Below are 17,338 nucleotides of genomic sequence, written 5' to 3'. Positions count from 1 at the left end.
CAGGACCCTCCATGACTCTCCATGACCCCTTATTATCAGGCTGCCCTAACAAGTCTCTAAAGACTCTCCAGCTGGTCCAGAATGCAGCTGCACGTGTTCTGACTAAAACTAGAAAAAGAGACCACATTTCTCCCATTTTAGCTTCACTGCATTGGCTTCCTGTAAAATCTAGAATAGAATTTAAAATCCTTCTCCTGACTTACAAAGCCCTTAATGGTCAGGCACCATCATATCTTGAAGAGCTCATAGTACCGTATTATCCCACTAGAACACTGCGCTCCCAGTATGCAGCTTACTGGTGGTTCCTACAGTGTTTAAAAGTAGAATGGGAGGCAGAGCCTTCAGCTATCAGGCTCCTCTTCTATGGAACCATCTTCCAGATTCAGTCCGGGGTGCAGACACCCTCTCTATGTTTAGGAGTAGGCTTAAAACTTTCCTTTTTGATAAAGCTTATAGTTAGGGCCGACCAGGCTCGCCTTGGATCAGCCCTTAGTTATGCTGCTATAGGCCTAGACTGCTGGGGGACTTCCCATGATGCACTGAGCTCCTCTCTCCTCCTCCTCCTCTCCATCTGTATGCATTCATGTAACATCAATGCATGTCAATAACTTTGCTTCTTCTCTGAGTTTTTTGTGCTTTCTCATCTCACAGGAAACCCTGGGTTCTGGGCCAAGCCTTTGCGGTCCTTCACAGTCCTGTTGGCGTCCTTCTCTGGCTGCTGCTACTGCTGTTGCTGCTGTTATTGTTATGATTGTTGTTATTCTGTCCCCCCTCCCTCTCTCTCCCCTCCCCCTCTCTCTCCCCCCTCTGTCTTTCTCTCTCTCAACCCAACCGGTCAAAGCAGATGGCGCCCACCAAGAGCCGGGTTCTGCTTGAGGTTTCTACCCGTTAAAGGGGAGTTTTTCCTTACTGCTGTCGCCAAGTGCTGCTCATGGGGGAATTGTTGGGTCTCTGTGAATGAAAGAGTACAGTCTTGACCTTCTCTATGTGAAAAGTGCCCTGAGGTGACTTTTGTTGTGATTTGGTGATACATGAATAAAAACTGATTGATTGATTGATTGATTGATTGATTGATTGATTGAAACCAACTTCACTGTATGAAGACAAGCAGCTCTGTTCTCTGTCACAAACTGTTTCATCCAGTAAAACCAAAACAAGTTTCTTTAAAGTTCATGTGTCTGCATTGATATTAATGCTGCTAATATCCATATCAATCCAGACAGAAATGATCAGAACAATGTTCTTCCAGACACTATGTGTAGGATGTGAAAGTTAGTTGAGTTTGGCTCCATCTGGTGGGAGGATGAAGAACGACTGTGTGTCAGACAGAATGTTTGTCAGCCTCCAGATGTTGGAAATATTGTTGAAATACCTTCACAGTGTTTGTCTGTCTCTCTTTGTATTTTAATATCAGGATGTTTGTCTGTCTGTTCAATTCATTTGATTTCCATGAAAGCTGCAATCAGCTGCTGTTGTTCTACTATCAGTCCACTAGATGACCTCGTGATGCACATGTGGAGGAATTTACAGCTGTGTTTCATGTCAATTACAAGTCAGTTTAACTCTGAGTGGCAGCAGGTGACTAATAATTTATATAGAACAGAACAGACTGAAGATGCTGGAAAATGATTGTTTGTGCAAATATATTCCAAATCTTTACATTTGATTCTTTTCATGTAAAACAGTTTTCAGTGTTTTCTGCTGTTTTTTCTTCTTGTAAGGATGGAAAACATTTATCAGTCTGGAGGTCTGAGACTGACCCATGGAGAACCTTCCTGAACCCAACATGCATCAATGAATGTTAAAAATAAAGAGTCCTGATGTGAAACAGAGCTGAGGATAATTAGACCTGATCCAGACTGTGTTGGACCTGAACAGACCCAAACAGAGAGAGAACATCCACCCTGACAGCAGCATGATGCTCCATTAATTCACTGAGCAATGTTTGAGATCTTTGTCAGTAAATATCACAGAGCAGAACAAGCTGCACACTCAGATGTCTGTGATCTGCTCAACACATTTCTCAACAGATCTTACTCTTCTTTTACACATTTTAAACTGAATATATTGTGACTGTCTCTCTCAGGAGTAAACACCTGTCCATGCATCCAACTGGATTCTTCTTTTGGATTGTTTCCATGGTTACGTATTCATTTTGCTCCATTGTTTGTTTGTAATACATTATTTTGGTGTATATATTCAGGGCTGTAGCCAGGATTTTAGAAATACCCACAATACAACAACATAAATAATATGTATCATTATTTAGATTTTATTCATGTAATTATCCAATTATATACTATATTTTATACATTTTATTAAACATGAAGGACTAAATGTTTCTAAATGTCCTCCACACTGCCAGGAATTAATCATGGTGGAGAAATACAAAATCCATTTATAAGATATTTAAATAGTAAATTAATAGAATTAAATAGAAACATAGTAGATAGTAAAAAGTATTTGCAGATAGACTTTATTAACATCTTGGATCATAAAGCTGATGATGAGGATTTGTGTTTATCTATAGAAAAAATAGAGGAAATAAAAAAGTGACTTGCAATTATACAAAATAATACAAAATAACAATAACGGCTATGATGATAATAATAATACCAAACTGGAATCAATTTATAGTGAATATTTAAATGAATATTTACACAGAAACTGAAACCAAAAACATAAAACCTCCTTTCAATACAAACGATTTTCAACAAATCCAGATGAATTAACCAAAGGAATAAACAGTGACACCTGCTGGCTTTAATCACACATGACAGCTGAGTGCTGATGATGCACAACTTATTTAGAAACAGTCAATGAACAACAGCTGTCAGACTGAATGTGAGCTAAACACATTAAACTGACACTTTAAACAGTCCTGAAACTGTCAAATACCTTCAATCTACTATATGAAATTAGATATGAATTAACATGCACACACACAAAAATAAATGGAGAAAACTAACATCAGCTACTGATCATCATGAACTTTATTCTCTACACAGGAACTAAATAAACACTCCAGAGAAAAACTAAATACTTCCTGTATGTCAGAAACACACAACAGCTCCTGGACTTCTCATCTCTAATGCTGTGTTCACATCATATGGGATGGATGGTAGAGGCGGGAAAGATTCCCATGTTTACAACTTGCCAGCGTTCATGTCACACAACAAATCAAGACGGCTGCATGATTACAAAGTTGGTGGAATGAGGCTCAAAAATACTGTTATTGACAATAATCCAGCATATCCAGTAAATATCAGAGCTTTCAGCTTTTCCACTTCATAATTACCACTTGAATGTTGACCTGAATTCTATTTACAAGTCAGAATCTCATAATTAGCATCATTCCAATATGATATGAACGCAGCATAAAAGCAGCCACACTCCAGCTGCTGAGCCTCAGCCTTCACCATTAGAGGTGTTCATTTAACCAGCCAATAGGAGGCCTGTTGTTCTGACCATCATTTGTCATGTGATCTCTAAATAAGTGAAGGAATCAGGTAACACAGTTACTATGAAACTACTAGAAGAACTACAACTAAACATTGTGAAGATCCCATTCCCATTATCCCATTACAGTTCAAGCCTTTCTAATACACTAACAACAGAAAACAACAACAACTGGACTCAGTTTATCATTTGATTCATTTTACAAGCAAACTGTCAATCATGTGGAAACCATGTTTAAATTTACAAGCAGTGAGAGATCATGTTGGTACTAAATACCATCAGCTGTGTGTGATCCTGTACAGACTGAACTATCTGGTCAGCAGTGAGAAAGTTTCTCTAACAGGAGGAGACTCTTCCTCCTCCAGACCACACAGAGACACTGAGGAACCAGACCAGAGCCCAAACCCAGCACACAGAGGCTGAGTGAATGTGGTGTTGAAGGTGTGGAGGTGGATCAGTGTGTCAGAGGAGACTCTGTAGAAGGACAGAGTGCCAGCAGGACAGTCCACATACACTGCTACTCTGTTAGAGACAGAGGAGGAGGAGGAGGAGGAGGAGGAGGAGGAGGAGGAGATGGATGTTTGTCTCTTATTGTGCCAGACATAGTAACCATCATCATCAGAGCAGTGCAGATTCCAGGACTGATCATTCCATCCAAACAAACAGTCTTTACTGTTTCCTTTCCTTCTGATTCCTCTGTAAGTCACTGATATAGTAACTGTTCCTCTCCACTCGACCTCCCAGTAACAGCGACCAGTCAGATCATTTCTACACAGCAGCTGAACCCAGTAATCAAATCTGTCTGGATGATCAGGATATGACTGATCCTCCTTCACACATGTCACCTTCCTGTTGTTGTCAGACAGTTTGAGGTTTCTGTGTGCTGTGTTTGGATCCAGTGTGAGTTGACAGAAATCTGATGGAGAGAACGAGACACAATACAGCTGCAGTTATTGATCTATCATCTGTTTGATGATGACATCATCTTCATCCTCAGTGGGATGTGAATGAGTGATGTCACAGTTTGAAGTTTGCTTTGTTTTGATGAATGAAATGAAAAACACACTTACACTTCCTCAGACCTGGTGTCAACCATCGGACTCCAGCAGGCTGCAGCCTGAAAGGAGGAGGGGGGTCAGAGCAGCACGTTCTCTTTCAGCATGCAAACATGGACATGATATTACTGCTGCTCCATTATGGCAAAAACCATAATCACGATTATTTAACACGATTACTCGTTGACTTTGGAAACATCGTGCATCTATTTAAAAAAAACAACTTGTCTTTTTAACCGTGGATTTCCTTGAACAATAACAGATGCAGACCAGGGTTAGACGCTAGACTTTTCTGACGGCCAACATGTCCGTTAATATTCCAGAATTCCGGCCATATAGAACAACTAGCGGACATATGTTTAAATAGCCATATAATATCCTACATTTAAACAGCAATAAAGCACAAAAACACAAACTATGATCCAACAAATGTATTTTAGTCAGCAGAATGAACTCTTCACACACTTTGTGAACTGAGCATATAAGCAACAATAATAAAATAAAACTAATATCCTTGCTGTTGGTAATTGAATGCAGCCATGCGGGCAGCCTGCAGCTGCAGCTCCACCACCTCCACCTGCCGCCGTCTCCCTGAGCCGCCTCTCACCGGGGCCCTACGGGGAAAATTAAACCTCCTACTGATCAATTACATGTTATTTAACCGTGGAGCTCCGGGCTGATCCGTTTGTTTCACTGTGTCAGTGCTGGATGTAACGTTACCTGAGAGAAAACCGTCAGACTTTTCAGAGTCATAACAGAGTCTTAACAGCGGAGGCAAAACCAAACTTTTAATAATATAAGTTTATATTTAAGTTGTCTTGGCAACATATCTCATAGGTCTCACAATATTATGACATTTGACTGTTAAATTCAGACACATTCATGCTGTGAGGAAGACTCCACTCTGTCTGTCTCACTGCGCTGGATTTATAACACAAGACAAAACCAGAGCATCATTGTGAAGCAGAATGTGGCAGAATAATCGATTTATCTCGATTATCTTGTTTTCATAATCGTTGGAAGACAAAATAAAACTTGATTAATCGAGCAGCCCTACGACATCACTGATCCTGATCACACTGAGGTGCTTTGCTGTTGCTAGGCAACACAACCGTCAATCACCTGAGTGCAGGTGAGCTACACATGAACAGCAGCTACATTCAGCCAATCAGAAACAGGCGTCTCAAAGTCAAATCATGTTGACAATGACACTTTTTCTGGTAACGCTTTAGATTACAGCCTGAAACGTACAGTGTAATTACTCCGTAGTTATGGTGTAATCTTTTCTACTAACGGTGTACAGAGAGAGAGAGAGAGAGAGAGAGAGAGAGAGAGAGAGAGAGAGAGAGAGAGAGAGAGAAGAGAGAGAGAGAGAATTTTTTGAATTTTTAAAACACCTTTATTTATCTAGTCGTCAGATCAACAAGCATTAAAAAACAACAACAGATTCAGCCCAGCATGTGTCCAAAGCAGAGCTCCTCCTCATCAATGGAGCACAGAACATTTTTATAACACCACACAGAAACAAAACAGTCCAGATCATTCATCAACCTGTAATAGTTGTGATCAATTTTTAGTCTGCTGGTTATCATTCTGATCAGTACGGTGATAACATCAAAAGCAGAAGAACCATTTATCTTGTTCTTTCTGCTGATATAAATGGCCATCTTAGCTTGGCCCAACAGAAAGTTGAACAACTGGCACTTGTCGCGAGTCCTCCTCGAATATTTATAACCCAGGATGAAAACCTGTTTGGAGAAAACTTCCCCAAACTCACCAAAGAGCCTCTCCAAGAACAAAAACAGAGGAGTTAACCTCACACATTCCAAAAAACAGTGAAAAACAGTTTCTCTCTGAGGACAGAAAGGACAACACTCAGAAACACTTGGATTTAAAATAGAAATAAAAGCATTTACAGGCAGGACGCCATGTAAAACCCTCCACTGTAAGTCTCCCACTTTCCTGGTTAACGGGGTTTTATAAAGTGCTCTCCATTGAGGCCTCACCTCAGCACTCAGACCCAGGTGAGACCTCCATGGTGTGTCAGTACGCCCCCCCAACTTGGCTTTGTTCACCATCTTTACCAACAGCTGGTACATCATTTTTCCAGTTAAACCATTCAAGTTTGCACCTCCAGGTACAGCACAGTTCAACAAAACACCAGAACAGTCTTTAAAATCAGGAGTCAGTGTGATTGCTGGAAAAGGATCAGAGTCGGTGGGTAAAGCAGAGCCCTGGCAGTATGAGACCAGGAGGTTCTGTTCAGTCTGTGAGAGCTGGTCTCTCCACACTCTGAGCTGGTTGGCTAGTAGTCTCTCTGAAAATACTCCTAGCTGAGAAGCCAGAGCAGAAACCATCTCTAGCTTAGGTCCACACAGTCTCACCAGCTGACCCAGTGTGACGACTCCGGAGGAGACAAACCTCTCCATCATTGAGGTTCCCAGTCCACAGAGTGTTTTAAAACGTAGTCCATAGACGACAGGTTCCTTTAAAATCCAGTACAATGAGCTTTCACTCAGCGGCCTGTGCTTCTTAAACATGCCCCACACCTTGAACAGCCCCTGATAAAAATCAGAAAGTCCACTCAGTCTGCGGTTCTGTAGATCCATTAAAAACAAATTCTCAGTCAGTCCTTGACCTCCACCTTGGCCCAGGATCGCCCGAGCCACAGGCCTCCACACCAGATCAGCAGGGCCGGTCAGCAGTCTCTGAATGTGCTGGAGGCGGAAAACAGCACCCCTACTGGCCAGGTGAATCAGTCCTTGTCCTCCGTCGTCTTTAGCTAAGAACAATACACTCTGTGGGATCCAGTGGAGATGATCCCAGAAAAAGTCCACGATCACCCTCTGGATGTTTGACAGAAGGTTAGCTGGAGGATCAACAGAGTACAAACGGTGCCACAACATAGAAGCAATCAGATTATTAATAACCAGAACACGACCTCTAAAAGACAACTTTGGTAAAATCCACTTCCATTTTTTCAGTTTGCCTTCAGCTTTCTCTAAAACATTTTCCCAGTTCTTAGAGACAGTGGTGGGATCTCCGAGGTATACCCCGAGGTATTTGATGCCTCCTTTTTTCCAGGTGAGCCTCCCAGGTAAGCTGAGCTGCTTTAAACCATCACCTACCATCAGAGCTTCACTTTTTTCCCAATTAACTTTTGAAGAAGAGATCAGACCAAAGTTTTCCACACTGTCAGCTAAAGAGTCAATGTCACTCTGTTTTTGGACCAGCACTATGACATCATCAGCATAGGCAGAAAGCTTAACAACAGAGTTGGAACCAGGGAGATTAAAACCAGAGAGTCGTGTTCTTAGTTTGTGTAAAAAAGGCTCTAAGGCCAATGAGTACAACATGCCTGAGAGGGGGCAACCTTGTCTAACCCCCCTCCCCACCTTAAAAGGAGCACTTAAACCACCATTTATTTTAAGTACACTTTCAATGTCTCCATACAAAGCCTGGATCTGGGCTATCAGACCTGGATTGAAACCAAAAGCACTGAGTGTTTGCCACAGGTACATATGTTCAACCCGGTCAAAAGCCTTTTGTTGATCTATGGATATCAGCCCAAGATCTAACCCCAAAGAACTGGAGAGGTCCACAACATCTCTAATTAATGCTATGTTGTCTGTTACCAACCTGCCAGGTACACAGTAGGTCTGATCCACATGAATGACCTGCTCCATCACCTTCCTCATCCTGTTGGCCAGAACCTTGGACAGAAGCTTATAGTCGGTGCAGAGGAGAGAAACAGGACGCCAGTTTTTAATATCCTGTAACTCTCCTTTTTTAGGGAGGAGAGTCAGGACTGCTCTTCTGCAACTTTGAGGCAACCGGCCCTTCTTCACACTGTCATTGAGGACCATCAGGAGGTCCCCACCAAGCACCGACCAGAAAGTCTTATAGAAGTCGGCAGGCAGACCATCAATGCCCGGGGATGTTCCACCCCGCAAACCCTGCAGTGCAGCATACAGTTCTTCAGAAGATATCTCATTCCCCAGCTCTGCGTTGGCGTCCTCCGAGACCTTTGGCAGATCTGCATAGAAGAAACGAGACACCTCCGGATTCTCGGTGTACTCCGACCTGAACAAGTCACCATAAAAACTCGCTGCAAACCTGCGAATGTCAGCCGACTCCTGCAGCAGCTGCCCAGTATGTGAGCGTAGTGACATCATCTGCCTCCTCTGCCCATTTTTCCGCTCCAACCCAAAGAAAAAGTGAGAGGGAGCGTCCATCAAAGCCACATTTTGAAACCTACTGCGCACCACAGCGCCCCTTGCAGAGGTACCCAGCAAGTCAGCCAAGACAGACCTTTTAGTCTTGAGGTTCTCAATGTGTCCTCTTTCTCCTGTGGAGTCTGCAAAAGCCTGCAACTCCACCACTTCTCTCTCCAGAGCTCTTATAGACCTGGCCATGTTTTTGGAGACATTGAAAGTGTACTGTAGACATAGTTTCTGGATCTGACTTTTCCCAATATCCCACCATTGTTGCAAGGAGCTGTAGAGGGATTTTGTTTCTCTAAAATTTTTCCAAAAGAAATTAAAAACATCTTTAAAATTTCCATCTGATAAAAGCGATGTGTTAAAATGCCAATAAGCACTGCCAGATTGTATCTGCTTGATAAAAACAGAACACTGAACCAAAGAGTGGTCGGAAAAACCAACTGGACTTATAAAAGAACTTCTAAAAACATTTAAGTGATGTTTAAAGCAATAAAACCTATCGAGCCTGGCCATGGACAAAAGGTTGTCCTTAGTGTGGACCCAGGTGTACTGACGGTGGCTTTTATTAAAAACTCTCCACACGTCACTCAGCTCATGAGCTTCACTTAACTTTAAAATGCAATTTTTAGAAGCCACGTGTGGCTCTGGATGGTTCCTGTCCATTTTTGGGTTTTCCGTACAGTTAAAATCCCCTCCAAGGAACAGAAACTCATCAGAATTACATTTTTTAATTACATCACTTAAAATGTCATAAAAGTCAAGTCTTTCAGACCCTACAGTTGGTGCGTAAAGGTTGATAAATACCATTTTAACTTTTCCAAAATCAGCTCTTACTTTTAAAATTCTTCCTGCCACAACTTCCTCAACATCAATGTTAATGGGATTAAAATTTTGGTTAAATAAAATTCCAACCCCACCACTCATGCTGCTCTTATGACTGAGAAAAACCTCCCCCGCCCACTCTCTCCTCCATTCAGCAGCAATTTCTTCAGTACTGTGAGTTTCCTGAACAAAAGTAACATTCAAATGTTTCATACCAATCAGATTAAACAGAGAGGCTCTCTTGGTGATATCCCTCGCTCCATTCACATTTAAAGTGCCAATATTTAAAGTGCACATGTGCAAAATGGGCCAAACGTGGGATAAAAGCACACAAAATGGAAAACTTACAAACATATTATTCATCAGTGCGTATTTGAGTTTTCACCCTCAGAACTATTTTTTTCAGTCTGTAGATCTCTTGATCAGAGAAAACAGGCTGCCCAAACTCTTCTGTGTTTTTCATGTAACCTTTTACTGAGTCCAGAAAAAGTTGCAAGTCTGGAAAATAGTTGTCCACCTTGACTTGTCTCAGCCCCTTTGTGTCCTGTAAGAACTTTTGTACTCTAATGAAAGAATATCCACTCTCTAAGTTCTCAGAGGTCTCATTTTCACAGTCAGAGTGGAACCTTTCCTCTGGTTGAGAGGATGGACACTCTGTCACTGACTTTGACACCTTTTTTATTCTGCCTTCAACTTGTTTAGTTTCTGTATTCTTTCGTTTCACTGATGATTTCACCACATCCTCATCCATGCACTCTTCCTCCTCCTCCTCTAGTACAGACTCTGCCACCCTGGCAGCAGTCTGTCCCATCCTGCTCATTTCCTTCCTGACAGTTTCCTCCTCCTGATTCCTGCTATCATTTCCCTGTTTAACACCTGTCTCAGCTTCCAAATCTGTTTGTGAATCAGGTGACCCCCCGTCAGCTGTCTCCTTTATGTTTGTATCACCTTGTATGTTTTCATCTTGAGACGCTGCCCCGCTCGACGCAGCACGGACCGGCGACCCAGGCGGCTCCGCAGCAGGAGCCGGACCCGGCTGCACCGGCGGCCCCGGCGGCTCCGCGCCAGGTGCCGGACCGGCCGCCCCTCCCCTCTCTGGGCATGAGCGAACGAGGTGCCCCTCCATACCACAACCAAAGCACTTCATATTGTCAGTTGTAACGTGTAACGTGTAATCAAAGTCATCAACCTTGAACTTGAAAGTTAGGTGTAAGTCTTCCTCATTTCTGTTGAGAATCATGAAAACTTGTCTGCGAAAAGACATGACATGTTTTAACTGAGGGGATTTACAGCCCAGAGGAATCAGTTTTATGGGCGATACGAGTTGCCCGTGCCTGGACAACTCTTTCGCCAGCACTTCATTTCTAATGAAAGGTGGAACATTTGAAATGATGACTTTTTTAGCGGGGTTCACCAACGAAAACACCGGAGTGAAGGTGTCCTGAATAACCACGCCGCTCTCAACCACACGGTTTACTTTGTCCACGCTGTCCAGAAATACAACCACAGAGTTGTTCATCCGGGAGGCAGATTTAATGCTGCCATACCCAACAACCTCCCCAACAGCCAGACTACACTCCTCCACACTGCATCTAACCGCCGGAGCCAACTTAATGGCGTGCCGGCGAGTTAGCTTCTCCAAGCCGGAGCCTCCACCTGCTGTCATGCTGACCAGCAAAGCTGGCAGCTGACGCCACCTACACCACCCAAACCTCACCCACACACAGTGAAAGACTCACAAAACAACACGATTCACAGTGACTTTACATACACAAGAAAATACACATAAAAAGATAGAAAAACTCAGTCACTCACAACGCAAACTCACCACCGCACTCACCACGCTCACTCCCAGCATGCACTCAGAGAGAGAGAGAGAGAGAGAGAGAGAGAGAGAGAGAGAGAGAGAGAGAGAGAGACATCAACCACTCAGGTCTTTACACCAGGACCACCTCAGCTTCAGGACACATGCACTCAGAAAATTAGACCAAACCAAATTATGATGAAAGAAAAATAAAAACACAGAGATTACTGGACAGAACTAACAAAATCCCAGAACAAAATGGAAACATACGTAACCCTGAACAGAGAGACACTGTGACATCCTACCTGACCACAGCGTCTGATAGAAAACTGAGAAGAACACTGACTAAGCACAGACTGACTGAACACAACCTGGCAGTGGAAGAAGACACAGACAGACCTGCTGCCCAGAGAGGAGACGTTGTGTTCTTACTGTGACCAGAGAGCTGCACTTCTTAACTCACTGCAACCAACATCAAAGTATTACAGACCAATATTTTACAGAAATAATACAAATATTCCCAGAGTTCCTCTATGTAAGTGAGTGGGAGAGACTTCCAGTCCTGCTGGGAGAGAGGGAGGACTGCTGTAGACTGGCAGCAAGATCTGTAGCAGCTGCCATGAGCTCCACAGCTCTGTTAGACCCACATGGATAATAATTCATGTTTATTCATTAATAATTCATTTATTGTATGTTTATATCTTATGTTACTCTTACCTACCTTCCATAGCCCCTATTGTTCCCCATGCTCTCTTGTATTGTTATTGTTTGTTGTTTATTTGTTTGTTATGATTGTATAGTTTGTGTAAATATGCTTCAGCAACGTTCAGCAGCGTTTTTATATGTAAAAAACTGGAGGGGCACCAACTACTTCAATAGACAGGCTACATACCAGGAAAACTACAGTACTTGACCTTGATACTGATGTGTTTTTAACATGTTCTGGATCCACAAAACACTTTTAACAACAAAGTGGCTTCTAGCAGGTCTGCACACATATACAGAGGAAGAGAGAGAGAGAGAGAGAGAGAGAGTGTTTGTCCCTGCAGGAAGTAGAGCTCGTGGAAGTGAAGGAGCTACTGCTCTCCAACCAGACATCCACTGAGTCCACACAGCAGCTCAAAGACCAATACAGCCAGATGAGGAATGAGTTGAAGACCTCCCTGCAGGAGCTGAGAGGAGAGGTCCAGGAGCTGCAGCAGGACAGACAGGCTACAGGGAGAAAACTCACTGCTATGAGAGAGGAACTGCTCCTGAGAGAGCAAACCATCCTCAGCCTGAAGGAGCAGCTGCAGAGTCTCAGAGCAAACCAACGAGAACCCTCCATCACCACCAACAGCTCCCCTCACTCTGAACCACAGCCCTCTACCTCCACCTCCACCCCGACTGACACCAGGTCATCACAACGACCTGCAGTAACGCCCACCCCCACCCTCTCTACCACAGACTCACAAAGGGAGGCCACTACCAGCAGGCCTAGCAAAACATCTGGAGAGGTAAAGATAACCAGTGATGCTGACATTGTGATCCTAATAGACTCAAATGGGAAACGTGTTAAAGAGGACCAGCTTTTTCCTGCTCATAAAGTTAATAAATTCTGCTGCTCCAGGACTGATAATGCCCTCCAGCTGCTCACTGAGTCCACCTTGGGTCAACCTAGCCACATTATCATCCACACAGGTAGTAATGACCTGAGACTACAGCAGGGGAGGGTAGCAGAGTCTATGAAGAGAGTAGCACAGAGAGCTACACAGACCTTCCCCTCTTCCAAGATCATTATCTCCACCATCCTCCCATGAAGAGACTTCCATCCTGACACCATCCAGAGGATAAACGCTGATATCTCCCGTGAACAGTGCTGGAATGTAACGCAGTACAAATACTTCCTTTATGTACTTAAGTACATTTTTCACGTATCTGTACTTTACTTAAGTGAAAAATATAGAGCATACTTTTGACTTTTACTCCATTACATTTTGCAGCTATTATCTGTACTTTCTACTCCAGTACATTTCTAAAATGCACCTCGTTACATTTTATGATTGATCAGTCATCAAAATGCCTCGGAGCTTTAAACCAATCAGGTGCTGCTATCCCGGCCTCCAATGACAGCAGAGCGCGCATTTGGAAGCAGCAGTTGTGATTTGAACATTCAATATGGACCCAGAGACTGAGCCCCCTGAGTCCAGCCACCCTTGGCCCTATTTGAAGGAAATGTTTAAATATATAAGCTCCAGGAATCAACTGTCTGCCTCAAAGAAAACAACTACTGGCTTTCAAAAATTCACCTTCAAATCTAAAGAAACACATTGAGGTGAGCAGAGCTCTTGCTATGCTAAGTTATTTTCTCGGGCTTATACATGTTAGCCAAGGTTATATTAGTTTAGTTTACTGACATCATGTTATGAATGCTCTAATCTAGTGAAGTACATGTTAATAAACAGCAGTCACCAGAAAAGACAACGGTGCTTTCATTATTTAGCTAACTTCCATGGGAAGGTAAGGTGGTAAGTTAGGTTAGCTTGTCACACATGCTAGCTGGACGTCATTTACAATGTAATATAGGGTTTAGCTTTTCTAGGTTGTGAAATTAGTATTAATGGACAAGTTTGCACTTGCACATTGCCTAGATAGTGCAGGTCAAATTAGTCTGGTCTTTGCAGATAATTGAACATGTTCAGTGGAGTCTGGTTAAACTTTCTCTGGTTTAACAGAAACGATCTGACCCTTTAACAGCAGCTCTGTCTCTATATGAATCCTTCATAATGTTGTCACACACTTATGACAACAATCTGAACCTGTCGGTGGTAAAAACAAACACTTTAGTGAACGTAATATACCGCAGGCATAAGCTCTTTGTTTTACATTAGCCGTGTAGCGGTCACGATTACAAGGTTCATGTTTAATATGGATCGGTTCCAAGAGTGTTGGTGGGGGGGCTGTGAGTTTACAGACCAGCACTGTCCAGTCTGTTAATGTGAAACACTGCTGTGTATTTTCTTCTGAGCTCTTTAGCAGAGAAAGTTGTGGTCAGTCTGAGCCCACAACGTTAAACATCACTCCTCTCCTTCGTTGGTTTTCCAGACAGACTGAAAGCCACACCGCCATCTACTGTCTGTATCGGAGTATATAACACCAGAATTTAACCAGATTTGAAGATATAACCGTCTTCTTTATTGGTTCTGCCTAATGATATTAGAAAATGCAGATGTTACTACTAGTAATTCTTATACCTCTGCAGATGCCATTAGTAATACTTACCAGCAACAACTTCTGTTTATTGTAAAGGTTAGCGTACTTATGCTTACCCTCTGTGATACATTTCACAGAGGGTAAGCATACACACACACACACACACACACACACATATACACACACACACACACACACACGTACACACACACACACACACACACACGTACACACACATACACACACATATACACACACACACACACACACACACACACATATACACACGTACACACATACACACACACACACACACACATATACACACGTACACACATATACACACACATGTACACACACACACACACACACACACATATACACACGTACACACATATACACACACACACACACATATACACACACACACACACACATATACACACGTACACACATATACACACATATACACACACACACACACGTACACACATATACACACACACATATACACACACACACACACATACCCACACACACATATACACACACACATACACACACACACACATATACACACACACACACATATACACACACATATACACACACACACACACACACACACACACACACACACACGTACACACACATACACACACATATACACACACACGTACACACACATACACACACATACACACACACATACACACACACACACACGTACACACACATACACACACATATACACACACACGTACACACACATACACACACATACACACACACGTACACACATACACACACACACACACACACACGTACACACACATACACACACATATACACACACACACACATATACACACACACGTACACACATACACACACACACACACACGTACACACACATACACACACACATACACACACACACATATACACACACACGTACACACATACACACGTACACACACATATACACACGTACACAAATATACACACACACACACACACACATATACACACACATACACACACATATATACACACACACATACACACAGACACATATATTTATGTCCGTATGTATGTGTGTGTATATATATATTTTAATATCAAAACCATTATTAATTATGATTATTATGATTATTATTACCACTATTGCTGATATCCATCAGTTTAGTTCAGTTTTCTTTCTTTTGTGTATTTATTTATGTAATTTGCATTACAAAACATTGTTGACATTGTTGTTGTTTTCAAACTGTAAAGTTAACATAATGTTTTACTGTTTGGATGTTAAAACCTGTACCTGCCCCTGTTTGTACTACTTTGTACAATGTGCTTTGGCAACACTGTACTTTAATATGCTCATGCCAATAAAGCCTCACTGAACTGAAATGAACTGAGTTAAAGAGAAATTACACAAGTGACGTCACCACTGTCACAAGTCTAAATTACACAACACGTAGTTCCGACCAAGCAATCTGATTGGTCAACTGGACATTTAGAACGAGCTTGAATCAGCATGACAGCACACCTAGCCGTGCTCAAATGAAAAAAGCCTCATCACTAAAAATATCACTCCGCCATTCATTAGAACTACAGACCGTGACGTCACGCTAACAACATCAGTCACTTCCGGGTAGACGAGTGGTGGTTGATTTGAATTGCGGAGATATGTGAACTTTTTCTTCTGTTGTCATTTTCAGTCGTAACTGTAATGTTTGAAGATATATAGTTAAACACGGTGGTCCGACCTATCTGATGTTTCTGCTGGCTTTATTTTATGTACTGTGTTGCTTTGCTAGTGTCTGTGGTTTGTTTTTTTTTGTGGTGATCTGCAGTGAAAACCCGGAGCGGAGTTTGAGTTGTCTTTCTTTTCTGTTTGTGAAACTGGATTGAACTGAACTGATTAGGAGTTGTGGGGAAAACAAAACGGATCCTTTACCGAGTGGACTGAACTCTGAGAGACGAGTTACACTGACACATACTGAAAAACTCTTCATCGTTACCCTGCTCCCCCACACACAGCAAAACTCAGCCATTTTCCCTTCAGTTGAGAGTTTATCTCAGTTTCTACTCCGGCTTCCTCCATCAGCTGTGCTGGTGACACGGCGCTACTAGCTTAAATATATATGTGAAGTTTGCGGACGTAGTAGCTAAATCTGTCCATAGAAAAAATTATTTTTTCAACGGATATCTTAGTTACAACGAGATTGAACTAGCAAAGCAGTTTTGTGTTTATATGTGAGGTATTTATTCAGTTTGGGAAAAGCCACGATCTCTAGAAAGCATTAGCTCCAGTTGGCTGGTTGACTCACGACAGTGATGCGGTCAGGAACGAGGCGCCTGACCGCATCACTGAAGCACAACCTCTCTGTAATATTGATTAATTAATAATGCGATATATCATCATAAGCCAACACAACCAAGCTCAGAACAAATGAGCCTACAGAGCCATAAGTGAACAGCAAAGAGGAGGAGGATACTAATCCATTCTGTGACTTTATGACAACAACCTCAGTAGATAAGCATGGACACACTGACACTCGTCACCATCTATATCAATCGATCCAGCACAACAATATGACCAATTCATGGACCAGAACCACCAAGGCAGGATGATAAAATATGCTTTCACTCACCAGCTGACGGCTCAGAAAAGGGCAGCATGGCGGTTTTTCCTCCCGGCAAACTTCACCACGTTAAACCCGCGGTTAATTTTACCAGCAGTTTGAGTGATGACAGTATTCCGTGGCTGGTGGGCTCCGAGGCGC

At 42.5% G+C, this 17,338-nt stretch overlaps 2 protein-coding genes across 11 annotated transcripts in view; both read right to left on the bottom strand.

Moving 5' to 3' along the window:
* Positions 1–17,338, bottom strand: part of LOC137188666 (NLR family CARD domain-containing protein 3-like) — a 59,971-nt gene that overhangs the window by 25,415 nt on the left and 17,218 nt on the right. The window lies entirely within an intron of this gene.
* The window catches only part of LOC137188661 (NLR family CARD domain-containing protein 3-like), a 100,474-nt gene continuing 86,111 nt past the window's right edge, over positions 2,976–17,338 (bottom strand). For 8 of the 10 annotated variants that reach the window (XM_067598259.1, XM_067598257.1, XM_067598258.1 and 5 more), the window contains 2 exons: positions 4,530–4,576; positions 2,976–4,375 (listed from right to left, as the gene is read on the bottom strand). In XM_067598259.1, the coding sequence (XP_067454360.1) occupies positions 3,768–4,375; positions 4,530–4,576 (655 nt within the window). In that variant the 3' untranslated portion in view covers positions 2,976–3,767. The remainder of the gene's footprint in view (positions 4,376–4,529; positions 4,577–17,338) is intronic. The other 2 variants (XM_067598264.1, XM_067598260.1) reach the window with 1 other exon arrangement.

This window comes from Thunnus thynnus, chromosome 9 (genome assembly GCF_963924715.1).
Source record: "Thunnus thynnus chromosome 9, fThuThy2.1, whole genome shotgun sequence".
Taxonomy (NCBI): Eukaryota; Metazoa; Chordata; class Actinopteri; order Scombriformes; family Scombridae; genus Thunnus; species Thunnus thynnus.
Note: the sequence above shows the minus strand (reverse complement) of the source record. Positions and strands in the feature narration are given on the sequence as shown.